This window comes from Entelurus aequoreus, linkage group LG18 (genome assembly GCF_033978785.1).
Source record: "Entelurus aequoreus isolate RoL-2023_Sb linkage group LG18, RoL_Eaeq_v1.1, whole genome shotgun sequence".
In the NCBI taxonomy this organism is placed as follows: Eukaryota; Metazoa; Chordata; class Actinopteri; order Syngnathiformes; family Syngnathidae; genus Entelurus; species Entelurus aequoreus.
In genome coordinates, this window is record NC_084748.1 from 46,188,751 (window position 1) to 46,216,169 (window position 27,419).

The following is a 27,419-nucleotide window of genomic DNA, read 5'->3' on the forward strand; positions in this document are numbered from 1 at the left end:
CATTGAATCTACTTGCTTTTCATGTGTAAAGCCACGCACGACGTCTGCATATGTGAAAGGTCTTGCACAGGACTGAGGTTGGCATGAATGTACTATGACTTGGTTTGCTGAGACTATATTTTCTGACATTGTGGACTCTGGAGTTTCTTGCCTGCCACGATCAGAGATATCGGTGACAAGTAGTTCTGAATACTCATCATTAGACGCTGTAGCTGTCCTATTTTCAGAGTATCTTAAGTAATAATTACAATACTCGTTTGTGTTTTCATAAACTGTTTCAGGACAAAATAAGCCCTTCTCAACTGTTACCACAGACTTTGGGGAAGATACTCTGAGGTTTAACAACCAGTTCTGAAGGAGTGACCTGTCCTGATCAGAGGAAACAAAATCTGGAGACAATGCCCTGCTGCTATGTAAGGTATCAAATTCCAATTCTGACGAAACTGACTTTGGAGAGATTGGTCTGGTCTCATCAAAAAGGTAGCTGAGACACAAATCATTCTCTTCCCAATCAGAGACAATCGATTCTGGTGTGCATGACCTGCAGTTGAAATATTGGTGATCCTCAATTTTGGCTATGTCAACATGAGGAACAGGGGAGTCTGGAGAAAGAACCCTGAATTCACATTGTGACACCACAGACTCTAGGGAGGATGCTCTGAAGTCGAACAACCATTCCCGAAGGAGTGATGTGTCTTGATCAGAAGAAACAGAATCTGGAGACAATGCCCTGCTGCTATGCGAGGTATCAAGTTCCAATTCTGACAAAACTGATTGTGGAGAGATTGGTCTGGCCTCATCAAAAAGGTTAGTGAGACACAAATCATTCTCTTCCCAATCAGAAACAATGGATTCCGGTGTGCACGACCTTTGGTTGAAAAATTGGTCATGATGTTGTACGTGAGATACATCAAAATGAGGAATAGGGGAGTCAGGAGAAAGTAGCCTGTATTCACATTGTGACACCACAGACTCTGGAGAATGAGGTCTCACCTCTGTGATCAGTTCATCCGAGGAGTAGTCCGACAAATCATCGAGGGAGTCTGACAATAGAAAAATAGGCTGAGACTCAAATGTCTTTACTTTAGACATTGAATCTACTTGCTTTTCATGTGTAAAGCCACGCACGACGTCTGCATATGTGAAAGCTCTTGCAAAGGACTGAGGTTGGCATGAATGTACTACGACTTGATTTGCTGAGACTATATTTTCTGACATTGTGGACTTTGGAGTTTCTTGCCTGCCACGATCAGAGATATCGTTGACAAGTAATTCTGAATACTCATCATTAGACGCTGTAGCTGTCCTATTTTCAGAGTACCTTAAGTAATAATTACAATACTCGTTTGTGTTTTCATAAACTGTTTCAGGACAAAATAATCCCTTCTCAACTGATACCACAGACTCTGGGGAAGATACTCTGAGGTCTAACAACCAGTTCTGAAGGAGTGACCTGTCCTGATCAGAGGAAACAAAATCTGGAGACAATGCCCTGCTGCTATGTAAGGTATCAAATTCCAATTCTGACGAAACTGACTTTGGAGAGATTGGTCTGGTCTCATCAAAAAGGTAGCTAAGACAGAAATCATTCTCCTCCCAATCAGAGACAATCGATTCTGGTGTGCATGACCTGCAGTTGAAATATTGGTTATCCTCAATTTTGGCTATGTCAACATGAGGAACAGGGGAGTCTGGAGAAAGAACCCTGAATTCACATTGTGACACCACAGACTCTGGGGAGGATGCTCTGAAGTCGAACAACCATTCCTGAAGGAGTGATGTGTCCTGATCAGAGGAAGCAGAATCTGGAGACAATGCCCTGCTGCTATGCGAGGTATCAAGTTCCAATTCTGACAAAACTGATTGTGGAGAGATTGATCTGGCCTCATCAAAAAGGTTAGTGAGACACAAATCATTCTCTTCCCAATCAGAAACAATGGATTCCGGTGTGCACGACCTTTGGTTGAAACATTGGTCATGATGTTGTATGTGAGATACATCAAAATGAGGAATAGGGGAGTCGGGAGAAAGTAGCCTGTATTCACGTTGTGACACCACAGACTCTGGAGAATGAGGTCTCACCTCTGTGATCAGTTCATCTGAGGAGTAGTCCGACAAATCATCAAGGGAGTCTGATAATAGAAAAATAGGCTGAGACTCAAATGTCTTTACTTTGGACATTGAATCTACTTGCTTTTCATGTGTAAAGCCACGCACGACGTCTGCATATGTGAAAGGTCTTGCACAGGACTGAGGTTGGCATGAATGTACTATGACTTGATTTGCTGAGACTATATTTTCTGACATTGTGGACTCTGGAGTTTCTTGCCTGCCACGATCAGAGATATCGGTGACAAGTAATTCTGAATACTCAACATTAGACGCTGTAGCTGTCCTATTTTCAGAGTATCTTAAGTAATAATTACAATACTCGTTTGTGTTTTCATAAACTGTTTCAGGACAAAATAAGCCCTTCTCAAATGATACCACAGACTCTGGGGAAGATACTCTGAGGTCTAACAACCAGTTCTGAAGGAGTGACCTGTCCTGATCAGAGGAAACTAAATCTGGAGACAATGCCCTGCTGCTATTTAAGGTATCAAATTGCAATTCTGACGAAACTGACTTTGGAGAGATTGGTCTGGTCTCATCAAAAAGGTAGCTAAGACACAAATCATTCTCCTCCCAATCAGAGACAATCGATTCTGGTGTGCATGACCTGCAGTTGAAATATTGGTTATCCTCAATTTTGGCTATGTCAACATGAGGAACATGGGAGTCTGGAGAAAGAACCCTGAATTCACATTGTGACACCACAGACTCTGGGGAGGATGCTCTAAAGTCGAACAACCATTCCCGAAGGAGTGATGTGTCTTGATCAGAAGAAACAGAATCTGGAGACAATGCCCTGCTGCTATGCGAGGTATCAAGTTCCAATTCTGACAAAACTGATTGTGGAGAGATTGGTCTGGCCTCATCAAAAAGGTTAGTGAGACACAAATCATTCTCTTCCCAATCAGAAACAATGGATTCCGGTGTGCACGACCTTTGGTTGAAAAATTGGTCATGATGTTGTATGTGAGATACATCAAAATGAGGAATAGGGGAGTCAGGAGAAAGTAGCCTGTATTCACATTGTGACACCACAGACTCTGGAGAATGAGGTCTCACCTCTGTGATCAGTTCACCCGAGGAGTAGTCCGACAAATCATCGAGGGAGTCTGATAATAGAAAAATAGGCTGAGACTCAAATGTCTTTACTTTAGACATTGAATCTACTTGCTTTTCATGTGTAAAGCCACGCACGACGTCTGCATATGTGAAAGGTCTTGCACAGGACTGAGGTTGGCATGAATGTACTATGACTTGATTTGCTGAGACTATATTTTCTGACATTGTGGACTCTGGAGTTTCTTGCCTGCCACGATCAGAGATATCGGTGACAAGTAATTCTGAATACTCATCATTAGACGCTGTAGCTGTCCTATTTTCAGAGTATCTTAAGTAATAATTACAATACTCGTTTGTGTTTTCATAAACTGTTTCAGGACAAAATAAGCCCTTCTCAACTGATACCACATACTCTGGGGAAGATACTCTGAGGTCTAACAACCAGTTCTGAAGGAGTGACCTGTCCTGATCAGAGGAAACTAAATCTGGAGACAATGCCCTGCTGCTATGTAAGGTATCAAATTCCAATTCTGCCGAAACTGATTTTGGAGAGATTGGTCTGGTCTCATCAAAAAGGTAGCTGAGACACAAATCGTTCTCTTCCCAATCAGAGACAATCGATTCTGGTGTGCATGACCTGCAGTTGAAATATTGGTGATCCTCAATTTTGGCTATGTCAACATGAGGAACAGGGGAGTCTGGAGAAAGAACCCTGAATTCACATTGTGACACCACAGACTCTGGGGAGGATGCTCTGAAGTCGAACAACCATTCCTGAAGGAGTGATGTGTCCTGATCAGAGGAAACAGAATCTGGAGACAATGCCCTGCTGCTATGTGAGGTATCAAGTTCCAATTCTGACAAAACTGATTGTGGAGAGATTGGTCTGGCCTCATCAAAAAGGTTAGTGAGACACAAATCATTCTCTTCCCAATCAGAAACAATGGATTCCGGTGTGCACGACCTTTGGTTGAAAAATTGGTCATGTATGTGAGATACATCAAAATGAGGAATAGGGGAGTCAGGAGAAAGTAGCCTGTATTCACATTGTGACACCACAGACTCTGGAGAATGAGGTCTCACCTCTGTGATCAGTTCATCCGAGGAGTAGTCCGACAAATCATCAAGGGAGTCTGATAATAGAAAAATAGGCTGAGACTCAAATGTCTTTACTTTAGACATTATATCTACTTGCTTTTCATGTGTAAAGCCACGCACGACGTCTGCATATGTGAAAGGTCTTGCACAGGACTGAGGTTGGCATGAATGTACTATGACTTGGTTTGCTGAGACTATATTTTCTGACATTGTGGACTCTGGAGTTTCTTGCCTGCCACGATCAGAGATATCGGTGACAAGTAGTTCTAAATACTCATCATTAGACGCTGTAGCTGTCCTATTTTCAGAGTATCTTAAGTAATAATTACAATACTCGTTTGTGTTTTCATAAACTGTTTCAGGACAAAATAAGCCCTTCTCAACTGTTACCACAGACTCTGGGGAAGATACTCTGAGGTTTAACAACCAGTTCTGAAGGAGTGACCTGTCCTGATCAGAGGAAACAAAATCTGGAGACAATGCCCTGCTGCTATTTAAGGTATCAAATTCCAATTCTGACGAAACTGACTTTGGAGAGATTGGTCTGGTCTCATCAAAAAGGTAGCTAAGACACAAATCATTCTCCTCCCAATCAGAGACAATCGATTCTGGTGTGCATGACCTGCAGTTGAAATATTGGTTATCCTCAATTTTGGCTATGTCAACATGAGGAACAGGGGAGTCTGGAGAAAGAACCCTGAATTCACATTGTGACACCACAGACTCTGGGGAGGATGCTCTGAAGTCGAACAACCATTCCCGAAGGAGTGATGTGTCTTGATCAGAAGAAACAGAATCTGGAGACAATGCCCTGCTGCTATGCGAGGTATCAAGTTCCAATTCTGACAAAACTGATTGTGGAGAGATTGGTCTGGCCTCATCAAAAAGGTTAGTGAGACACAAATCATTCTCTTCCCAATCAGAAACAATGGATTCCGGTGTGCACGACCTTTGGTTGAAAAATTGGTCATGATGTTGTATGTGAGATAAATCAAAATGAGGAATAGGGGAGTCAGGAGAAAGTAGCCTGTATTCACATTGTGACACCACAGACTCTGGAGAATGAGGTCTCACCTCTGTGATCAGTTCATCCGAGGAGTAGTCCGACAAATCATCGAGGGAGTCTGATAATAGAAAAATAGGCTGAGACTCAAATGTCTTTACATTAGACATTGAATCTACTTGCTTTTCATGTGTAAAGCCACGCACGACGTCTGCATATGTGAAAGCTCTTGCAAAGGACTGAGGTTGGCATGAATGTACTACGACTTGATTTGCTGAGACTATATTTTCTGACATTGTGGACTCTGGAGTTTCTTGCCTGCCACGATCAGAGATATCGTTGACAAGTAATTCTGAATACTCATCATTAGACGCTGTAGCTGTCCTATTTTCAGAGTACCTTAAGTAATAATTACAATACTCGTTTGTGTTTTCATAAACTGTTTCAGGACAAAATAAGCCCTTCTCAACTGATACCACAGACTCTGGGGAAGATACTCTGAGGTCTAACAACCAGTTCTGAAGGAGTGACCTGTCCTGATGAGAGGAAACAAAATCTGGAGACAATGCCCTGCTGCTATGTAAGGTATCAAATTCCAATTCTGACGAAACTGACTTTGGAGAGATTGGTCTGGTCTCATCAAAAAGGTAGCTAAGACAGAAATCATTCTCCTCCCAATCAGAGACAATCGATTCTGGTGTGCATGACCTGCAGTTGAAATATTGGTTATCCTCAATTTTGGCTATGTCAACATGAGGAACAGGGGAGTCTGGAGAAAGAACCCTGAATTCACATTGTGACACCGCAGACTCTGGGGAGGATGCTCTGAAGTTGAACAACCATTCCCGAAGGAGTGATGTGTCTTGATCAGAAGAAACAGAATCTGGAGACAATGCCCTGCTGCTATGCGAGGTATCAAGTTCCAATTCTGACAAAACTGATTGTGGAGAGATTGGTCTGGCCTCATCAAAAAGGTTAGTGAGACACAAATCATTCTCTTCCCAATCAGAAACAATGGATTCCGGTGTGCACGACCTTTGGTTGAAAAATTGGTCATGTATGTGGGATACATCAAAATGAGGTATAGGGGAGCCAGGAGAAAGTAGCCTGTATTCACATTGTGACACCACAGACTCTGGAGAATGAGGTGTCACCTTTGTGACCAATTCATCTGAGGAGTAGTCTGACAACTCATCAAGAGAGTCTGATGAGAGCAAAATAGGCTGAGATTCAAATGTCTTTACTTCGGATTTGTAATCTACTTGGTATTCTTTTTTCATGCCACGCACAACATCTGCATATGTGAAAGGTCTTGCACAGGACTGAGTTTTGCATGAATTAACTGTGACCGGATTTGCTGAATCTATATTTTCTGACATAATGGACTCTAGCGATTCTGGCCTGCTGCCATCAGAGAGATCTCTAAAACATATAACAGAATACTCACTGTCAGGCACTGTTGAAAGAGGTGTAACTGGCCTATCTTCAGAGTAGTTTAAGTAATAATTACAATTATGTTTTTTGTTTTCCCCAAATGCTCCAGGACAGAATAAGGCCTTCTCAGCTGATACCACAGACTCCGGGGAGGATGCCCTGATGTCTAGCACACAGTCCCAAAGGACTGATGTGTCCAAATTTGAGGAAATAGAATCTGGATACAATAGCCTACTGCTAAAGAAGGTATCAAGGGCAACATCTGACAAAACAGACTGTGGGGACAGTGGTCTAACCTCATCAAAAATGTTAGAGTACTGTAACAAATAGTTGCAATATTTATTCTGCTCAATTAAATCAGGACAGAAAAAATACTTAGTCAATGGCATGCTTGCTTTTGTAGAGGATGATATTAAATTTGGTGGCACGTTCTGTTGGGTCACCTTCTCAAACGTAGAAGATTCTTTTTTGCATAATGTCAAATTTTTTTCTTTTGGAAACTCAAAAGTGTACTTCGGTTTTTCCACAAAGTTAAAGATAACTGGCTCCTTAATTTGTGGTAGTGATATACTGTCAGAGGTCATAGATGATGGTTGAAATTTGTCATCTAAACATATATTTACTTTTGTTGATTCTTTCATCCAGCTCTGATGTGAAGACCCTTGAATTAGACTGATGTCCTTTGTGTTTAGTGTAATATCTTTGATATCAACATCTGATCCATATGTTGATGGTAATACATTTGAAGATTGAGGTGCCAACTTTGTAAACCAGTAATCGAGAAATGATTGCTTACTTTCTGTCTTTTGCGCAAGGAGTTTAGATGAAGGTGGCCTACATTGAAACAAAATGTGTTTTTCATTTACACACTTGGTCTCTTCTGTATTGACAGCTGCATCACATATTCCTTGCCATGATGCAGGCTTTTCTACACTGGGGGTGTTTTTTAATTGAATGGAAATTTTGGGTTGTGGATTATAATAATTTGCTTCAGCTGAACTACTGTCTCCAGGGTGTTGACAGTAAACTGTTGTGTTGTAAACAGTCAGTAGGGGTGAGGTTGGATTATCTCCTGAATACAGTAGAAAGTAATCACAATACTGACTCTTCAGTTGGGCACGGGTTGGTTCAGAGAGCAAGACTTCAAGGAATGAAAAACTGCACTGAGAAGTCTGAGATTGTGGGGACAATGGCCTGCAATCCATGTTTGACAACTGATTTTCACCATTATTTGTGCTTAAATCTTGTGAAGGTATTTCATTCAAGTGCTCATCGGACAGAACGTTTGGTGTCAAACTAAGAATTTCTCTGAACTCTTCCTGGATAAGTAGACTGTCAGGTAAAGGTGGACTGTGTTTTGCCACGTGAGATGTGCAATGAAATTCCTGTACAAGTTTTGGTTTTGCACCTGGTTTAGGTGTAAAATCAAACAGGTGTGATTGGCTAAGATCTGTGTTATTTTCAGTAATAACTGTCATGTCCGATACATTATACTTGTCAGTGCTTGAAAATAGTGTCCAGTTGTTATCAATTATGTGACAGTCCTTTCTTTTGCTAAGAGGAGAGTCTGGAGACATTGCCCTATAATCGCTGACTGACATAACAGAGTCTGGTGATGACATTCTAGGAAAATAGTCATTTAATGTCCAAGATTCAGGTGGTAAGAAATCTTTTTCATAAACATAAGGATCATAATGTGTGCTGGTGGAAGATAATGTTTCATCTTGCTCATGTGTCTGTTCTTCCGTGATATGCAGATAAAGGCAGGAAGAGACCGTCTTTGCCCTGTGTTTGTCACTGTCTGGACTGATTGAACTATAAATAGAGCTATCAGTTGAGTCACAGGCCATCTGAATGTTTTTACTATCATTTACCATTTTGCACTTGGCTGCAGCAAAAATGGAGTCCACTGACTGGACAGGATCGTCATCAATGAAATGCATGTTTTCCGGGTACTCAACAATTTTCAGTGGAAATTTTGTGTTGTCCTCTTTGTTTGATGTAAAGGGACCGTAGCCCGGATTCACACTGGGGACTTGAGGGATCTTGGAATGGTCTGTGATAAACAGGTCTGTGATTTCATCAATACACTTCTGCGACACCTCACTTCTTGGATCTGCATCTGTGACTTCATCAGTTGCCAAAGTTGCTTCGTGAATCTCTGGTGATTCAAACAGGTTAGGTTCAGAGGTTCCTCTGAACATGTTTTTGGAAGGAATTGTTGTGAAAAGCTGAGGAATATAGTTGTACTCATCATGGAGCTTTTTGAAGTCCGTCTCAGCTTGGTCTGATTCCGATAGGATCAGACTAATTTCACTGATCGATACAGATGATGGCAAGTTCAACATTTTAGCTGAGTGGCTCTGCCGATCTTTTTCAACAAATGGTTCAGGTGTCACTCGGCTATATATTTTTTTGCTTTGGCATTGATTACTGCCATGAGAAGGCTTGAAAACATGAACTTCAGTGCTGCAGGGAATTTGCTGGTCATCAAAAACTTGAGTGTCTTTGCTCCTCATAGCAGCTTCTGTTTTGGTTGGGAGCGTACTTACTTGCTCATCCAAGTTGACAAAGCGTGTACGTTCATGTGAATTTACATCATCTGAGGTCCACAGGCTTGGTTTCAGTTCACTGTAACAGACAAAGTAGACATTGTCACAAATTACGACTTTAAAACATAATATGTAATAATTAGAGCTGTCAAAGTGAACGCGATAACGAAGTAATGCTGAATTCCTTTAACAGCATCATTTATTCTTTTGCCACGCGACTTGGTGTAGAAAAATGTAGCTGCGTTCCAGTTCATATATGTACCTACATAAATGTTAGTACATCAACTGAGGATTACAGAGGGAGGATACATTTTCTGGCAGGCTGAAAAATTATGTATTTTCCGTATCACATGTTTTGATAGTCCTCAATTGCAGTGTGATAAACAGGCTGATCACCTAGCAATATTACACTTCATTACAAAATAGAGAAGGTTAAGACATTGTCTTGAAGCGATATGATTAGGATTACCTGCAACATGTAATGTACAGAATATCAGAATAATTTATTTGGGTATGTTCTAAAATGGTAACTAAACACAGAAGTCTAGCTCCACTCCTCTGAATGCAAGCGCTCCAGCTGCAGAGGATACAAAGTCTGTCTGGGATACAAAATCTGGCACGACACCGGAGCACTGCATGTCATTTTTATTGTCAGAAGAAGAGTGTCCGTGTTCATTTTGTGTTAAGCTGTTTAAAAAAGCATAATGTTTGATAAATATTTGCATGAAGCAAATTGTTCAGTCTAGTAGTCTATATAGTATTAAAAACTTGAAATGTTTTTATTAAAGATAAAAAAAAAATATTTATCTATTATTTATGAGTTAACCACGGACAAAATGCGATTACTCGCTATTAAATATTTTAATCGTTTGACAGCCCTAACAATGACCATAAACTTTGGAATATGAAAACTCAGGACATAATTATTTTTTCATATATCCAAGCAAGGCAGCAAAGGTCAAATAAGTAAAAATGTCCCTTGCTTTGTAGGGGCTACAACATATCGTATATCCTTATTCTTGAACTGTGTCAAATGTTGCTAAAGATATGAACATTTAGTCATCACATGAATACAATTGTGTATTTACTGTGTGATCTCAAGCTCCTCCAACAGGTCACCATGCATGCTCTCTGAGTGAGTATGTCCAGCAGGCTCCGCCCATGAAGGAATGTCTAACAGAGAAGCGACGGAGAGGTCCTCCTCAGAAACAGCCGGGGGTGGCTTGCGATCGGACTCTATCCTTCTCACAATTCTGGGGCTGTCAACATCCTCTTGCACTGAAGACAGAGCCACTGAGACTAAAAAAATTGCACAGTCGTGAGGAGGTAAAAGCAACACTCTGATTTAGTATGCCGCTAGAAAGCGCTTAGACACAAAGATTTGTATACAAAACTACCTTCACTATGGTCCAGTGTTTTCTCAATCTCAGCATACGTTCTTGAGGTTTGCTCTTGAATTGACTTGTTCATCTGGGTTTCAATTAGATGAACAATGTCCATGCGGTTGATCTTGGTCAGTCTTTTAATCAGGCAGTCCTCTGTGGAATTATTATAACATGATTGAAGTATTTCATCAATAATTCAATTGAAAACCTATTGCTCATATTCTGGGTTAAAAAATTGCAGACTTTTTTGGAACCCATACAGCAATAACTATTGTCAATTATTTTCACCTGTAGTTTTGGAAATTGGACAGATGTGTAAAGCAGAGACAGTTTTCGGGACAACCATTTTAATGCAGGAGTTTTGCAGATAACCATTACTTACCCGTGGCATGTTTGCCTTCTCGTTCAGCCCATCGCTGAAGCAAGGCATGACTCTGCTCTTGAAGTGAATTAGGATTCTCTGACCTAACTGACTGGATGTCATCCTCACTGAATTCAAGTTCCCTTGCCAGCTCTGGGGAAATGGATAGCAAAATATGATGTAATATTGAGTCCTTTATGACAAATCACAATTTACAAGTTATTTTTACACAGAAATACCACAATCGTACACTCTCTCAAAGCTACTGATTTAAAAGTGTCATTTTAGGTGACAACTTACCAGTCCAGCTAAAGCCGAGGAGATCTGCAATGATGGCTAATGTCTCCTCTTTCCTGTCAGCATCATCTTGCCAATCCACTAAATACCACCACAACAAAATAACATATTATATTTTAGTGGCCTAGTAACCTTCACACAAATTTACTATCGTTCCTAATGCTTTATAGCTTATGAACTATAATATACCTGAAATGATAAGTGGTTATGTAATGTTGATATGGATGAAAATATAAAGGTTGGCGTTTCAAAAATATTACATGGTTAAGGTTTGCAAATAAAATTTAGTAATATTAGTAAAGCTATATTAGTATCAGAGATACCAATAGTCGGCATCAAAATAAGCTGCTATTTCTAAAACCAACATGACCATTGAATCTTGAGATAGCACATACACACAGATGAGATGGACAAACAACTCACCAACATGCAAAACACCACTATATGCACACATGTGATGGCACAATGCTCCGACAAAGGAAAAAAAAGAGTTGTTGCCGCCGAGGAAATAAAAAGCCTATGTAAATCTGGCCATACCTGCCGTACATTCTGAAGTTTGATCATCGGTGATTCTCTGCATCTGTGTTTCCACCTTGTCATCCCAGGTAGGCCTAGATTCAAATACAGCCACTGCACTAGAAGACCGGCGAACAGCCGTAACAGGATCTGAATCTGAACTGCTCGAGGCTGGCATGTCATAAGTAAAGATAACAGAATCTGGACTCTTACGACTTGAGCTGCTTATATCATCAGTGTCCAAAGAAACTGAAGATTCTTCTGCCTCACCGATATGGATTCTTTTGTGTTTCTGTTTTGTTGAGAGAATGGGTTTTGCTATTGAAAGGTTGGACTCATATGTTAACTGAGTGCTTTCAGAACAACTCCTGCTATTTTTTTGTGAGACATTACTTGGGCCACCATCAGTCTCAGATCTTGTCCTACGTTTCATGGATGTATCTGTCTTTTTTGTGACCAAATCTGGTTCAGATTCCTTTTTTTTGCTGCATTGTGCACCTGAAGAAGACATCTCAATGACCGAACACTGATCTTCCTCATCTTCATCCGGGGATGAGTCGGAAGAATCATAATTCTGCTTTGAATATGCTGATTGATACACTACATTTGCGTTTGACTGAAGATCTGCTATCGTAGAGTCAAGGTAGTTTGCACCATGGCCTTTAAAACCTTCATCGTCACTTTGAATAAGGTTCAGCTTGTCCAATCCACTGGGGGAGCCCAGCTGAACTTCCGTAGAGCTGCCAAGATCTGTTTCAGAAAGATACTTCTCACTCTTTGACTTGTCACTTGAGGGAGGGAAGAGAGTTCTGGGTTTAGGAGTTGGGGCTTCATCATCCCCTGTCTTCTGTAGGATTTCCTTTGCAGCTAAATAACCTTTATCGAATGTTGAAAAGGTGTTTTGCTCTTCTCCAATTTCCTCTGAAACAACTTCAGTTGGACATCCCTCTATTTGAAAAAATGCATATCCTTCAGCTTCTTCATCAGCACTTCTTGTTAAATCTATTGCGCCCCCTCTGGTCATTTCAAATAGCTTTCCCTTTTTAAACTGAAATTGATCAGGGGTTATGTCATCAATTGGTGATTGAATAGGTGATTTATCAAGTGTTTTTTGGTCCTCTGCCAGATCAGCGTCTTCATTTAAGGTTACAGAGTACACACAACTTGATGTATCATTTTTGGTTTCTTTAGCAAACACCACAGCCATAGGTTCAGTTAAAGAATCTGAACCATTATCAAGCATTGGGTTGTACTTTAAATCATCATCTGGATAGAGATGTTCAGTAACACCGCTGTAAAAATGTGTCATGTAGTCTTCGTTGTCCTGTATTTCACTTTCGCTTTCTCTGTTTTTCAAAGACTCGTCCTTTTCTGGAAATAATTCCTCTGAGATTCCTGCCTGTGATGGTTCAAATGAGGATGCATCTCTGTTGGTTCTAGCTTCCTGTTCCATTTCATCAAACGTTTTGATTCTTGCAGCCATTTTAAACATTTCCTCTTCTGGAGTAAACTGTTGGTGTGTGGAATAATCCTCGTTGTCATCTTCTTGAAGCGTCGAATATTTGTCACCTTCCATTTGCGTGAAATTTTCTGACTCATCAGGCGTAAAGTCATTTATGCAAATATTTGTGTCATAATCCAAACATGCTTTTAGCTGTGATGCATAATCCTCATACACTGCTGCCTTGTGCGTTATTCCTTCTCCAATTTTTTCGGATTGAGTTGGACTTCCTTCAAGAGAGTCTGGACAAAGAGATTCTCTGGTAGGGCTTGGCTCAATGGAGTCTGGAGATCTTTTTGACGATGTATCCTCCGCGACAGGACTTGCCTCCAGCGAATCTTTTCGATAAAGCTCTTTCACTGTGTCATCCATAACCACAGTGTCTAAGTTCTTAAAATCAGTTGGCCTCTGTGGTATATTTGGGGTAATGGCATCAATATTTGTATCGTCATAATCATTGTGGCATTCGCCTATTGTTTCATTCAGTTTTGTCATTTTCACAGTACTTTCACTGTTGCAACTAAAATGTGAGTTTCCATTTGGTGAAACTGGTGAAAATGTAGATGTGTCTCTGTCAGAGTATTTTGGTATTACAACCTGTCTGCACCTCTCGTGGATTGCATCCTCTTCTGGATAGCCTTGTATCACCACTGGCTCTTCTTTTAAACATTGGTCTAAGTCATGATTTAGCAGTGATAGCATGCCTGAACCATCTTGCTTGATCATAAACTCTTGCTGTTGTGGCTTTCTCTCAATCCAAACTTGGTTAATTGGCATCTGTGATTCACCACTCAGCTGTGTTGTGATTGCTGCACCACTTATTGTATCTTCTTGTGTTGCCACATGATAGTCTTTGAAACCCTTCTCTAAGTCACTACCAAGGACCGACATAATGCCTGACATAGCCTTCTCTTTGCCGTCAGCCATATCATTCTGCATCTGTGTTTGTTCATCTTGCTTGTCTTCCACATTTGTCTCCTCACGAGAGGGTTTCTGAACTTTCTGAAACTGTTCTTGGATAAGGTCCTCTTGTGGAGTCTCATGTGCCACTGGCCTATCTAAGAGGTCTTGGTCTAAGTCACTCTTAAGTAGGGATATCATGCCAGACATATTTCTTACATTTTTGGAGAGTTGATATGAAGACTTCAGCCCCACCCATTCTTCCGTCACAGGCCCCTCTGTAGTTAAGTAATGTTTGTCTTCAAATGTACTTCTTGCTTCCTCTGTTTCCTTTTGGGCTACAAACCTTGTTGCTAGACATTGATCCAAATCAGTTGCCATGAGGGACTCCAACCCTGACATATCTTTTATTGCTATAGTAGCCTCACTATCCTTCTTTTTGCTAATGTGGACTTCTACAAATAGTGGTTCATCCACTGTATTGTCTTCACTGTCAGTGTTTATTTGAGGACCCACAGAAAGTTCTTCATCTTCTCCAAAACTGGAATATGGTGTTCTATTTCTGTCTCTACTTTTAACACTTTCGTCAAAATATTTATGTTCTGTGCTGAGCACAACCTCATCAGGGGCAATTTGATGGATGTCTTTCTCTTTATCCTTAGTGAGAATTGTTTGTTCAAAATTTTCCTCAATAATATCCTCTTGCAGTGGTTGATCTGCTACAAACCTTGTTGCTAGACATTGGTCCAAGTCAGTTGCCATTAAGGACTGCAACCCTGACATATCTTTTACGACTGTGGAAGCCTTGCTATATTTTTTTCTGCTAATATGGTCTTCTTCAAGTAGTGGTTCATCCATTGTATTTTCTTCATCATCAGTGTTCATTTGCGGGCCCAGAGCAAATTCTTCATCATCTTCACTGAAACTGGAATGAATTGTTTTATTTCTGTCACCACTTTTAACAGTTTCTTCAAAATATTTGTGTTCTGTGCTAATCACACAATCATCAGGGTCGATTTGGTGGATGTCTTTCTCTTTATTCTTGGTTAGGATAATTTGTTCAAAGTTTTCCTCAATAATATACTCTTGCTGTGGTCGATCTACTACAACCCTTGTTGCTAGACACTGGTCCAAGTCAGTTGCCATGTACGACTCTAACCCTGACATATCTTTTGCGGCTATAGAAGCCTTACTATCATTTTTTCTGCTAATGTGGACTTTTTCAAGTAGTGGTTCATCCACTGTGATTTCTTCATCATCAGTGTTCATTTGAGGGCCCACAGCAAGTAGTTCATCATCTTCTCCCAAACTGGAGTGAGGTGTTCTATTTTGGTCTTCACTTGTAACCGTTTCTTCAAAATATTTATGTTCTGTGCCGAACACAACCTCATCAGAGGTAATTTGGGGGATGCCTTTGTCTTTATCCTTAGTTAGGATAGTTTGTTCAAAATTTTCCTCAATAATATCCTCTTGCTGTGGTTGATATGCGACAAACCTTGTTGCTAGACACTGATCCAAGCCTGTTGCCATGTACGACTCTAACCCTGACATATCTTTTGCTGCTATAGAAGCCTTACTATCATGTTTTCTGCTAATGTGGACTTCTTCAAGTAGTGGTTCGTTCACTGTGATTTCTTCATCATCAGTGTTCATTTGAGGGCCCACGGCAAGTAGTTCATCATCTTCTCCCAAACTGGAGTGAGGTGTTCTATTTTGGTCTTCACTTGTAACCGTTTCTTCAAAATATTTATGTTCTGTGCCGAACACAACCTCATCAGAGGTAATTTGGGGGATGCCTTTGTCTTTATCCTTGGTTAGGATAGTTTGTTCAAAATTTTCCTCAACAATATGCTCTTGCTGTGGTTGATCTGCTACAAACGTTGTTGCTAGACACTGATCCAAGCCTGTTGCCATGTAGGACTCTAACCCTGACATATCTTTTGCTGCTATAGAAGCCTTGCTATCATTTTTTCTGCTAATGTGGACTTCTTCAAGTAGTGGTTCATCCACTGTGATTTCTTTATCATCAGTGTTCATTTGAGGGCCCACGGCAAGTAGTTCATCATCTTCTCCCAAACTGGAGTGAGGTGTTCTATTTTGGTCTTCACTTGTAACCGTTTCTTCAAAATATTTATGTTCTGTGCCGAACACAACCTCATCAGAAATAATTTGAGGGATGCCTTTGTCTTTATCCTTAGTTAGGATAGTTTGTTCAAAATTTTCCTCAATAATATCCTCTTGCTGTGGTTGATATGCGACAACCCTTGTTGCTAGACACTGATCCAAGCCTGTTGCCATGTACGACTCTAACCCTGACATATCTTTTGCTGCTATAGAAGCCTTACTATCATGTTTTCTGCTAATGTGGACTTCTTCAAGTAGTGGTTCGTCCACTGTGATTTCTTCATCAGTGTTCATTTGAGGGCCCACGGCAAGTAGTTCATCATCTTCTCCCAAACTGGAGTGAGGTGTTCTATTTTGGTCTTCACTTGTAACCGTTTCTTCAAAATATTTATGTTCTGTGCCGAACACAACCTCATCAGAGGTAATTTGGGGGATGCCTTTGTCTTCATCCTTGGTTAGGATAGTTTGTTCAAAATTTTCCTCAATAATATGCTCTTGCTGTGGTTGATCTGCTACAAACGATGTTGCTAGACACTGATCCAAGCCTGTTGCCATGTAGGACTCTAACCCTGACATATCTTTTGCTGCTATAGAAGCCTTACTATCATGTTTTCTGCTAATGTGGACTTCTTCAAGTAGTGGTTCATCCACTGTGATTTCTTCATCGTCAGTGTTCATTTGAGGGCCCACGGCAAGTAGTTCATCATCTTCTCCCAAACTGGAGTGAGGTGTTCTATTTTGGTCTTCACTTGTAACCGTTTCTTCAAAATATTTATGTTCTGTGCCGAACACAACCTCATCAGAGGTAATTTGGGGCATGCCTTTGTCTTTATCCTTGGTTAGGATAGTTTGTTCAAAATTTTCCTCAATAATATCCTCTTGCTGTGGATGATATGCGACAACCCTTGTTGCTAGACACTGATCCAAGCCTGCTGCCATGTAGGACTCTAACCCTGACATATCTTTTGCTGCTATAGAAGCCTTACTATCATGTTTTCTGCTAATGTGGACTTCTTCAAGTAGTGGTTCGTCCACTGTGATTTTTTCATCATCAGTGTTCATTTGAAGGCCCACAGCAAGTAGTTCATCATCTTCTCCCAAACTGGAGTGAGGTGTTCTATTTTGGTCTTCACTTGTAACCGTTTCTTCAAAATATTGATGTTCTATGCCGAACACAACCTCATCAGAGGTAATTTGGGGGATGCCTTTGTCTTTATCCTTGGTGAGGATAGGTTGTTCAAAATGTTCCTCAATAATATACTCTTGCTGTGGTTGATCTGCTACAAACCTTGTTGCTAGACACTGATCCAAGCCTGTTGCCATGAAGGACTCCAACCCTGACATATCTTTTGCTTGTGTAGAAACTTTGCCATCATTATTTCTGCTATTGTGGACTTTTTCAAGTAGTGGTTCATCCATTGTGATTCCTTCATTATCAGTGTTCATTTGAGGGCCCACAGCAAGTCCTTCATCATATTCTCCCAAACTGGAATAAGGGGTTCTATTTCCTTCTCCACTTATAACAGTTTCTTCAAAATATTTATGTTCTGTACCGAACACATCCTCGTCAGAGGTAATTTGGTGGATGTCTTTATTTTTATCCTTGGTTAGGATAATTTGTTGAAAATGTTCCTCAATAATATCATCTTGCTGTGGTTGATCTGCTACAAACCTTGTTGCTGGACACTGATCCAAGTCAGCTGCCATGTATGACTCCAACCCTGACATATCTTTTGTTGCTATGGAAGCCTTGCTATCACTTTTTCTGCTAATGTGGACCTCTTTAAATATTGGTTCATCCACTGAGATTTCTTCATCATCAGTGCTCATTTGAGAGCCCACAGCAAGTAGTTCATCATCTTCTCCCAAACTGGAATAAGGGGTTCTACTTCCTTCTCCACATATAACAGTTTCTTCAAAATATTTATGTTCTGTGCCAAACAGAACCTCATCAGAGGTAATTTGGTGGATGTCTTTGTTTTTATCCTTGGTTAGGATAATGTGTTCAAAATGTTCCTCAATATTACGCTCTTGCTGTGGTTGATCTGCTACAAACCTTGTTGCTGGACACTGATCCAAGTCAGTTGCCATGAAGGATTCCAACCCTGACATATCTTTTGCTTGGGTAGGAGCTTTGCCATCACTATGTCTGCTAATGTGGACTTCAAGTAGTGGTTCATCCACTGTAATTCCTTCATCACCAGTGTTCATTTGAGGTCCCACAGCAAGTCCTTCATCATCTTCTCCCAAACTGGAACAAGGTGTTCTATTTCTGTCTCCACTAATAACAGTTTCTTTATAATATTTATGTTCTGCGCCGAACACAACCTCATCAGAGGTAATTTGGTGAATGTATTTTTCTTTATCCTTTGTTAGGATAACTTTTTCATCATTTTCCTCAATAATTTTCTCTTGCTGTGGTTGATCTGCTACAAACCTTGTTGGTAGACACTGACCCAAATCAGTTGCCATGAAGGACTCCGACATACCTTTCACTCCTGTGGGACGCTGGTTATCAGTTGTCCTGCTCATGTGGACTTCTTCAAGTAGTGGTCTATCCACTATGATTTTCTCATCATCGGTGTTCATTTGAGAGCCCACAACAAGTATTTCATCATCTTCTCCAAAACTGGAATAAGGGGTTCTTTTTCTGTCTTCACTTATAACCGTTTCTTCAAAATATTTATGTTCTGTGCCGAACACATCCTCATCAGAGGTAATTTGGTGGATGTCTTTCTTTTTATCTTTGGTTAGGATAATCTGTTCAAAATGTTCCTCAATAATATCTTCTTGCTCTGGTTGCTCTGCTTCAAACTTTCTGGCTGGACACTCATCCAAGTCAGCTGCCATGAAGGACTCCAACCCTGACATATCTTTTGCTTGTGTAGGAGCCTTGCCATCATTGTTTCTGCTTATGTAGACTTCTTCAAGTAGTGGTTCATCCACAGTGCTTTCTTCATTATCAGTGTTGATTTGAGAGCCCACAGCAAGTGGTTCATCATCTTCTCCGTAACTGGAATGAGGTGTTCTATTTTGGTCTCCACTTGTAACAGTTTCTTCAAAATATGTATGTTCTGTTCCGAACACAACCTCATCAGAGGTAATTTCATGAATGTATTTTTCTTTTTTATTCAGGACAACTTGTTCAACATTTTCCTCAATGATATCCTCTTGCTGTGGTTGATCTGCTTCAAATCTTGCTGCTGGACACTGATCCAAGTCAGTTGCCATAAAGGATTCCAACCCTGACATATCTTTTGTTGCTATGGAATCCTTGCTATCAGTTTTCCTGTTAATGTAGACCTCATCAAGTAATGGCTCATCATCTATGACTTTTTCATTGTTAGTCTTCGTATGATGGACAACTGCATGTCCTTCATAGTCTTCTCCCAAACTGGAAAGAGGTGCCCTAATTATATCTCCACTTAGAGGAGTTTCTTCAAAATATTTATGCTCTGAGCTGAAAGCAAATGTGTCAGAGGCAATTGGGTGAATGTCTTTCTCTTTATCCTTTGTTAGGATAATTTGTTCAAATTTGTTTTCAATAATATCCTCTTGGAGTGGTTGATCTGCTTTAAACCTTGGGGCTACATATTGATCCAAATCAGTTGCCATGAAGGACTCCAACCCCGACATATCTTTTACTATTGTGGGACGCTGGTTATCGGTTTTCCTGCCAATGTGGACTTCTTCAAGTACTGGCTCTTCAATTATGACCTCTTCTGTATCAGTGTTCATTTGTTGAGCAACTTCAAGTCCTTCATTGTTCTCTCGGGTCCCGATTTGAGGTGTCCAAATGTCGACATTCGTGTCTGTAGATTCAGCCATGTTTTCTGGACTTTGCTTGCCATAGAACATGTTTTGATTTTCAATAGAAACTGTTCCTATTGATGGACTGTAGTATGGTGCTGTGTCAACCAATGTTTCTTCATCTGATGTCTCCAGCTGATTGCTGACATCCAAGGATGTGGATGTTTTCTTGAATAGCTGGTATTCAGGACTTTCTTCTAGTTCAGCCTTTATGTCAGCACTGAAGTCTTCAGAAGGTCTGCGGTCAGGGCTGATCTGCAAGTCTTCAGATAAAGCCATACCAGTACCAGTAGATTGTTGTCCAACTTGTATCATACCCAGGCCTCTCCCTGGCAACAGTTCGCTCCGAGGACTAATCATTTCATCCTTATGCTGAATCGTATCAGTTCTTTCTACGTTGTTTCCAATACAGCCAGTTTCGGAAATTAGCTGGGATTTTGCTTCCTGTGCACCGGCTGCTTCTTTGGGAATAATGGATCCCTCTGTTGAAATACTTGAGGAAGCCATGGATTTGTGTTCAAAAAGCCCAAGTTTACTCTTTGAAGGGTCCTGCCCAGTCTGGAATGCTCTCGTTAGCTCCTTAACAGACATACTCTCCCAGTCTGAAGACTCAGTTGACATTGTGCGTGAGTAAATGCCTGCATCATCACAAAATGTGACAGTCTTTGCAACATTTGCATCTAAAATTAACAGTGATTCCTTTGAGGTACCTTTTAGTATGCCTATTGGTTGATTTTCAGAGTCAGTTGTGTCACTTCCCTGAAAGTCATTTTCATAGGGATCTTTGAAGCTATGACTTTGGGGTTTTGGTGTCTGTGCAGGACTTTGGTCATTCCCCTGTTTCTCTTCAGAATCTGCTGATTCGCTTGTTGGAGTGAAATCACAAGAAGCCAATGCTTTGTGTTCGAAAAGGCCTGATTTATTTTTCGAAGGGTCTTGACCGGTCTGAAATGCTTTCATAAGTTCCTTAACAGACATTGTTTCTTCCAATCTTTCTGTCTGAGATTTGGGTGATTTGGGAAGACTGGGGAGTTGTGGCATGTCACCCTCCATTTTTGTTGTGGTAACCGATGATCTTGAAATCTGTACCACAGCATGTTTTTGTCCCTCCTCTTCTTCAACTTTATTTTGTAACGCTTTAACACGGTCCTTTATTGATCCTATAGGTGTCTCAACCACACGAGGAGAAGCTGGTGGATCGATTACTGGTGTGGGAACGATATCCCTCTCGTTAAGAACAGCATCACCATCTAAAGACTCCTCAGAGCTCATCGTTTCAAGCTCACCCTCTGAGCTACTATATCCAGAACGCTCTCTGTCCCGAAGTTTTCTCCTAATAGGTTTTTTTATATTTGGGGGTCGTTTTTTACCATTAGACTTCACAATAAGCTGTGTATTTTGGACAAGCTCCTGAGAAATACCCATTTGGTCTACGCTGAGGCACGAGTCCATGCTTGTTACGTCTCTGTTTTCTGTGGCAGTTCTATTTGATGTGCTTTTTTGTTCAACAGGTACAGTCCTTACTTTAACTAAGACCTGCTCTGCCTTTCTAGCACCACCCTCCTGATCTTTGGCGTTATTGAGCCCTTCACTTTGAATCTCTCCAGCTTTTTGGTGTCTCTCTCTGAAGCCATATTTAGCCAGAGCCTCGTTTCCCTCTGTCCATTTAGCACCATTAGTGTCCACATTTATGAAGCGATCCCCTTGCTCGGAAAGTAAAACAGGAATTTTCATGTCAGACATGTCGGAGAGAAGGTCAGGGCTTGCAAGGGTCGCGGGGTCGAGAGGTTGATTTGTTTTCAGTGAAAACGTGTCCATTGATTCAGATTCATCATCTTACGTTAAAGTTTTATCAACCAAAAAGGGTAAAGAACATAGGGACAAATTAAGTGGGGAAGAGAGACATCAGAAAACTGTGATCAAGACAATGCCATTAAAAGCCAGATTGAGTTCAGAGATCAAGGAAAAGATCGATAGGGCAGACAATAAGGAAGTTAAAAAAACTACAAACAAAAAAGTGATCCTGGCGAGTTAAGCAGCAAGAGCATAAGCAGAGACATGAGAAGTGAAATAAGTTTGAATGCCGACTTTGATTGTAATATCCCAATTTAAAGTAAGAAAAAAACAAAAAAACAAAAAACAAATGAAGTTGGCAAACGGAACGAACACAAACAACAATAAAAACAGCAAAACTTTGTATGGAACAAAAGGACAGGAATGAAGAACTGACAAACCCTCTCAAGATTGCTACTGACATGTAGAGTCATGTCTGGCAACAAACCAAGCTATAAAACACAGAACGCATACACTTGCAAAATTATTTTAGAAAATTGCACTAGAGAGAAAGATTGAAGTGTTTATTGAACTAAAAAAATAAATACCGTTTTGCAATTAAGTTATGATCTGTTTTTTGACTACTACCATGCACAAGAAGTAAAACCAACTTAGGGAAAACATGTAAATAAAACAGTCAATGAATGAAACTATGCTTGGTGAGGTGAGAACTTATGTGTTTTGTGTCAATATAAACATACTATTACGTTGTAGTGCAGTGACTAAATACATTAAGTATTGTGTTTGGATAGGGGTGTAACGGCACATATATTCGTCATTCGATTTTTGGTTATGGGCTAGAAGCCTACTTAGTTCCCACCTGGGACTCATTGAGTGAGGGACAGGAAGTGTAAATGCTCAGCGGTGTCACATGTTTACAAACATGTAAACAAACACAGAGTAGACTTGGTATTTATCCTAACCTTTGGCTACCAGGAGTAGTTTAAGTCTCCTGTTGGGGACCACTTTGCCTTCTCGCTGAATGTGATATAAACAGACACAGACAAGGGGATAGGACAAAAAAAACAAAAGCGGTGTGCCAATGTTCCGACGAGATGTGCATCCCCTTGCTATAACACAGAAACCTGTTTAAATGCTTTATAGTGCGGGAATCCCTGACTATACATCTACAGTATATTGTGAATACATCCATTTCAAAACGAGTTACAAAGGCTCCTAATTTGACTGGTCACAGATGTGGTAACAAATTCTGTCATTGTATTATTTTTTCAACACTATTATTCGTCTGTTAGCTAATAAACTCTTAATAGCTAGTTATTTTCTGTTGTAACATGGTTTTGTATACAGTTTAGTTCAAGTGTACTAAGCATTTATTATTCTGTTGTTTGGATACGTAAGATTAGTTTTGGGCCATCTTACTAATTTGGATATCGATCCAATACCAAGTATTTACAGGGGCAGTACTGCTCAAACCAATGTTGGGACTGATACTTAACATTGTCAAGATCACTAATTATTCCCTTTGTTTAAACCACCAAAAACACAGGATGGCCATGTAACAATACATTTCTTTTTTTTCTTTCTTCTCTATTATTACAGACCAAATGAAAATGAAGAACAATACAAAATAAAATCAATAAATAGGTCTAATTACATTTTTTTTTGTTTTTCCTCTGGTGTTTGTGAACAATAACAAAAATGACCAAAAACATGATTTGGTGATAAAAAAAACATTGATCTAATTACTGTTATATCAACCATATATGGATAATGTTCTTGATATTGTTACTGTCGATATTTGTACTGATCCGTCCATCCCTGTTTACATTCCAGACCTCTAACTTAGCGGTTAGCATAGCATATTGTATCCTCCCTTAGAAGCGGCTTTACACTGTGGAGGGACGTTAGCCACTCGCTTGCTATGAAGGATGCTTCATTAAAGTTCAGTTTGTCGCTGTCAAATTTGCGGTACACAGCAACATGCATTATTACGATATGATGATAGTATTAAAAGCTCTTTCGCCGGCCAAATTCATATTATTGATATCGAAAATCGTCTTTTGCACAACCCTAACTCAAGTGAAAGATTCCTTCAAAATGGAAATTGCTGTCTTTAGCTGACAACAAACAAAGCTAATGCGTGAGTGTTACATAAGGCGTAGTTTACGTCATTGTGTACTACAATCTTGAAAAAAGAGTAATATAATTCTTACTATACTTTGGAAAGTTAGTTCCAAGTTAGTAGGCATAAAGGTTGCAAACAGCTCCTTTAGGGCAATATGGAAAAAAGAAATAAAAAATAGCCTGCTCAGTGGCCTTGTGGTTAGAGTGTCCGCCCTGAGATCGGTAGGTTGGAATTGGGGGTTAAATCACCAGAATGATTGCCGAGCACGGCCCTGCTGCTGCTCACTGCTCCCCTCACCTCCCAGGGGGTGGAACAAGGGGACGGGTCAAATGCAGATGGTAATTTTAACACACCTAGTGTGTGTGTGTGTGTGTGTGACTATCAGTGGTACTTTAACTTTAACTTTAATGCAGACTGTTCAAACTGTTACTTTAGAATCATTACATTTTACTAAAAAAAAAAATTGTCTGCTTTTAAAATTGTGTAATTTTTATCTTTTATTGGATACTTGTATTTATTACAAATTTCCCAAGCAATAGTTGTTTAGATTTAATTTTAAAAATCATTAATGTTTCGCATTTTGTTCAGAACAGAACAGAACCGTGATCTTAAAACCGAGGTACTGGACCTTGATTATGGTATGCCGTTACACCCCTATATCTGAAGATACAGGTGAAACCCCCAAAAATCGCATATCGTGCAAAAGTCCATTCATGTCAGCAATTCAACTTCAAATGTGAAACTAATATGTGATGTAAACTCATTACATGCAAAGTGAGATATGTCAAGCCTTTATTTGTTATATTGTTGATGATCATTGCATGCAGTTTAAAAAAAAAATTTAAATTCAAGGTTTTCATAAGATAAAAGCCGTGATTATCAAATTTATATCAGAAAAAGGCTTGAAATGTCTTGAGTTGCATGTTATGAGCCTATGTTATATATTAGTTTCACCTTGTAAATCTAATTGCTAGGATAAACAAGCCTTTGCAAAATATATTTTTTTAAAATTTCACCTGTATATAAAGTAAATACAGATACATCTAAATTAAAAGACAACAAATAACACATTTCTATCATAATTTATGAACAAAACAAGTTTTCATTGACCTGAGTTGACAAACATATATATTGTTGATTATAGTACATTTACAAATCAAGAAAAGGAAAGAAGGGAGGAAAAGAAAAAGCTAAGATAGAGAATCTAGAGAAAGTGAAATGCAGAGTAGGGAAGCCATAGCCTAGCTGCCAGTCACATGTCCCTCAAGTGTTAATATAGCAAATTAACAAAGCAGGGGTTATTCGGAATGATGAGTATATAGAACAGTGCTATTATGTCTGTTTTATATACTTGCTATTGTATGTCACAACCTTTATGAACAACTATGTGTCAATGGATTCTTTGGAGTCTTTATCATAAGAAATGTGAGGACATGTACAATAATGTGGAATTTCTGCTCAATGTGGTTGTGTTTGTAAAGAAAAACACTGTCAGTGAAGCTGACGTGTTAAGAAAGTCTTAAAAAAACTTGGTACAATTTTTAAATTTCAACTTACATTTCTTGTCACTCTTTTCACTCTGCATGAAAAAGTAGAAACAAATAGTTACATCAGCATTACTACATTCCTTATTGTGATCGTGCATAAAGTCATTTTTTCAAATCACCTCGTCATCCACGTCTTGGTCTGAATCAGACTCCTTTGAGAGAGAATTAAAAAGACAGCAATTAATTCATGAAGAAATGACAGGTGGAAAATGGATGAAAATGATTCCACACGGACCTTTGAATATGTTGGCAGGGTTATGTTAAGGTTGCAGATTGCATTGTGGTTCAAACTGCGGTATGTGCGTGGTTCTTTCGTGAAGGAAAGGCGGCCGCATGGCTCCTGGGCCGTGTCCCTAATCTGTGCAGGCATCGGTCAGTGAGTACATTGGTGGAACTCTTAAACATGAGACAAACGTGTGCGTTGGTGTACTTTAATGAAGAGCGCTAGTCTGTTCTCTTTGAAGGCGAAGAAGCTGAACACATGATGCTGTCCACTCTTGGTAAGAGGCACCAGATTTCCAAAACAGTCCGCAAATATGGGTTTTCCTTCCAGGACCTGAGCAGTAGAAGTTGTCATTCTATGAACACCAAACACAAATGACATTACAGTGTACCTCAACATCTCGGCTTCGAGCCACTTCAGTGAAGTTCTCTTGCTGCTCCAGAGTCTTGTCCATTTTGTCGTCAGTCATGCAGAAACAGCGTAGTCGAGCCTCAATGGGGTCTAAAGTCTTTGCAAAGATGACGAACTTAGCCATGTATGGCACACAGATGATCTCTCGATACAACTGAGAGGCGAAACTGACAGAATCCTGAACCTGTCGACAGTCTATCAGCCAGAACCTAAGAAGATGATACTGAAGAATTAGCGGGGTTCTAACACTTAGAGCAGGGATGTCCAAACCTTTTGACTTGCGGGTCACATTGAGCTAAAAAGCCAACTGCATGTAAAGTATGTATATTTATATATATGTCTCTATGTATGTGTGTTTATACGTATATGTATATGTGTTTTTTATATATATATATGTATATATATATATATGTATGTGTGTGTTTGTGTGTGCATATTATATTAATATAATGGATATATAATTGGATATTAAGAGATTGTGAAAGTTTGACTCCTACCTTGTTTACTTTCATGACGACCTCCTTAAAGTTTTGTAATCAATCAGAAATATCAAGCGGCTAAAATGCGGCTAACATGGATACATGTGGAGTGTTTTACATTTTTCCCATTGTGCACTCTAATTTTATTTTTTTTGGATGTTTTTCATAATATCCACAATGTTCAGTGAGCAGGTTGTGTTATGTTTGACCATCCGTGTTGACCTTTATGTTAGTTGCATTTTTTTTTTGCACCATGACTAGGGAAGGTTGTTTGGATTGTGTCATATAAGTAAAAGCTGTGCTATTTTTCAAAATACTTGCAAGGGTCACTGATCCGATTTACCCACATTGTCCACAAGGTGGCAGAAAATATATAACATTCAGTGACCACCTGGTATGTAAGAATAATTTGTAAGCACTCCGGGGTGTGAACTTGTGACAGGTCGTGTACCAAATTGCAGAGGCTAGCAAGCCACGGTTTGGACACCCCTGATTTAGAGGTTGGATTTGCATTTAAACAATTAGTAGCTTTACCTTGCTGACACATTGGTGGTGAAGGAAACACACTGATTAACAAAGGTAAGCGGTGTAGACCCAGTGATGTCCTCCCACTGAGCTGGTGTAGTCCCTCCTGAAACAAAAGCATTGATTGTTCATTTACCAAAAAGAAAATATAGCTAATGTTTCT

General features: G+C 39.8%; 2 protein-coding genes and 1 long non-coding RNA gene across 17 annotated transcripts in view; 1 reads left to right on the plus strand and 2 right to left on the minus strand.

The window, feature by feature from the left end:
* Positions 1-27,419, minus strand: part of LOC133634191 (ankyrin-2-like) — a 195,092-nt gene that overhangs the window by 15,741 nt on the left and 151,932 nt on the right. For 6 of the 7 annotated variants that reach the window (XM_062027271.1, XM_062027272.1, XM_062027268.1 and 3 more), the window contains 11 exons: positions 27,266-27,362; positions 26,233-26,461; positions 26,049-26,174; positions 25,854-25,976; positions 25,738-25,770; positions 25,629-25,650; positions 11,305-11,382; positions 11,026-11,157; positions 10,656-10,796; positions 10,347-10,557; positions 9,259-9,337 (listed from right to left, as the gene is read on the minus strand). In XM_062027271.1, coding sequence (XP_061883255.1) covers positions 9,259-9,337; positions 10,347-10,557; positions 10,656-10,796; positions 11,026-11,157; positions 11,305-11,382; positions 25,629-25,650; positions 25,738-25,770; positions 25,854-25,976; positions 26,049-26,174; positions 26,233-26,461; positions 27,266-27,362 — 1,271 coding nt within the window. The remainder of the gene's footprint in view (positions 1-9,258; positions 9,338-10,346; positions 10,558-10,655; positions 10,797-11,025; positions 11,158-11,304; positions 11,383-25,628; positions 25,651-25,737; positions 25,771-25,853; positions 25,977-26,048; positions 26,175-26,232; positions 26,462-27,265; positions 27,363-27,419) is intronic. The other variant, XM_062027267.1, reaches the window with a different exon arrangement.
* The window catches only part of LOC133634193 (uncharacterized), a 29,528-nt gene continuing 2,411 nt past the window's right edge, over positions 303-27,419 (plus strand). The window contains exons 1-14 of one of the 9 annotated variants that reach the window (XR_009821894.1): positions 303-418; positions 516-745; positions 1,371-1,507; positions 1,605-1,834; positions 2,460-2,596; positions 2,694-2,923; positions 3,549-3,685; positions 3,783-4,012; positions 4,632-4,768; positions 4,866-5,157; positions 5,721-5,857; positions 6,081-6,184; positions 6,816-6,952; positions 10,361-10,584. This is a non-coding gene — a long non-coding RNA (uncharacterized LOC133634193). Of the gene's footprint in view, positions 746-1,370; positions 1,508-1,604; positions 1,835-2,459; positions 2,597-2,693; positions 2,924-3,548; positions 3,686-3,782; positions 4,013-4,631; positions 4,769-4,865; positions 5,158-5,720; positions 5,858-5,954; positions 6,185-6,815; positions 6,953-10,360; positions 10,585-27,419 lie in introns of all 9 variants that reach the window. The other 8 variants (XR_009821898.1, XR_009821896.1, XR_009821895.1 and 5 more) reach the window with 8 other exon arrangements.
* Positions 11,429-20,059, minus strand: LOC133634190 (uncharacterized). The gene has a single exon (XM_062027265.1). The coding sequence runs from the start codon at positions 19,976-19,978 to the stop codon at positions 11,819-11,821; it is 8,160 nt and encodes a 2,719-aa protein (XP_061883249.1). The 5' UTR covers positions 19,979-20,059; the 3' UTR covers positions 11,429-11,818.

Excerpts from the sequence above, each read along its gene's own strand:
- LOC133634190 (XM_062027265.1), bottom strand. The coding sequence starts at position 19,978 with ATGTCGGGGTTGGAGTCCTTCATGGCAACTGATTTGGATCAATATGTA.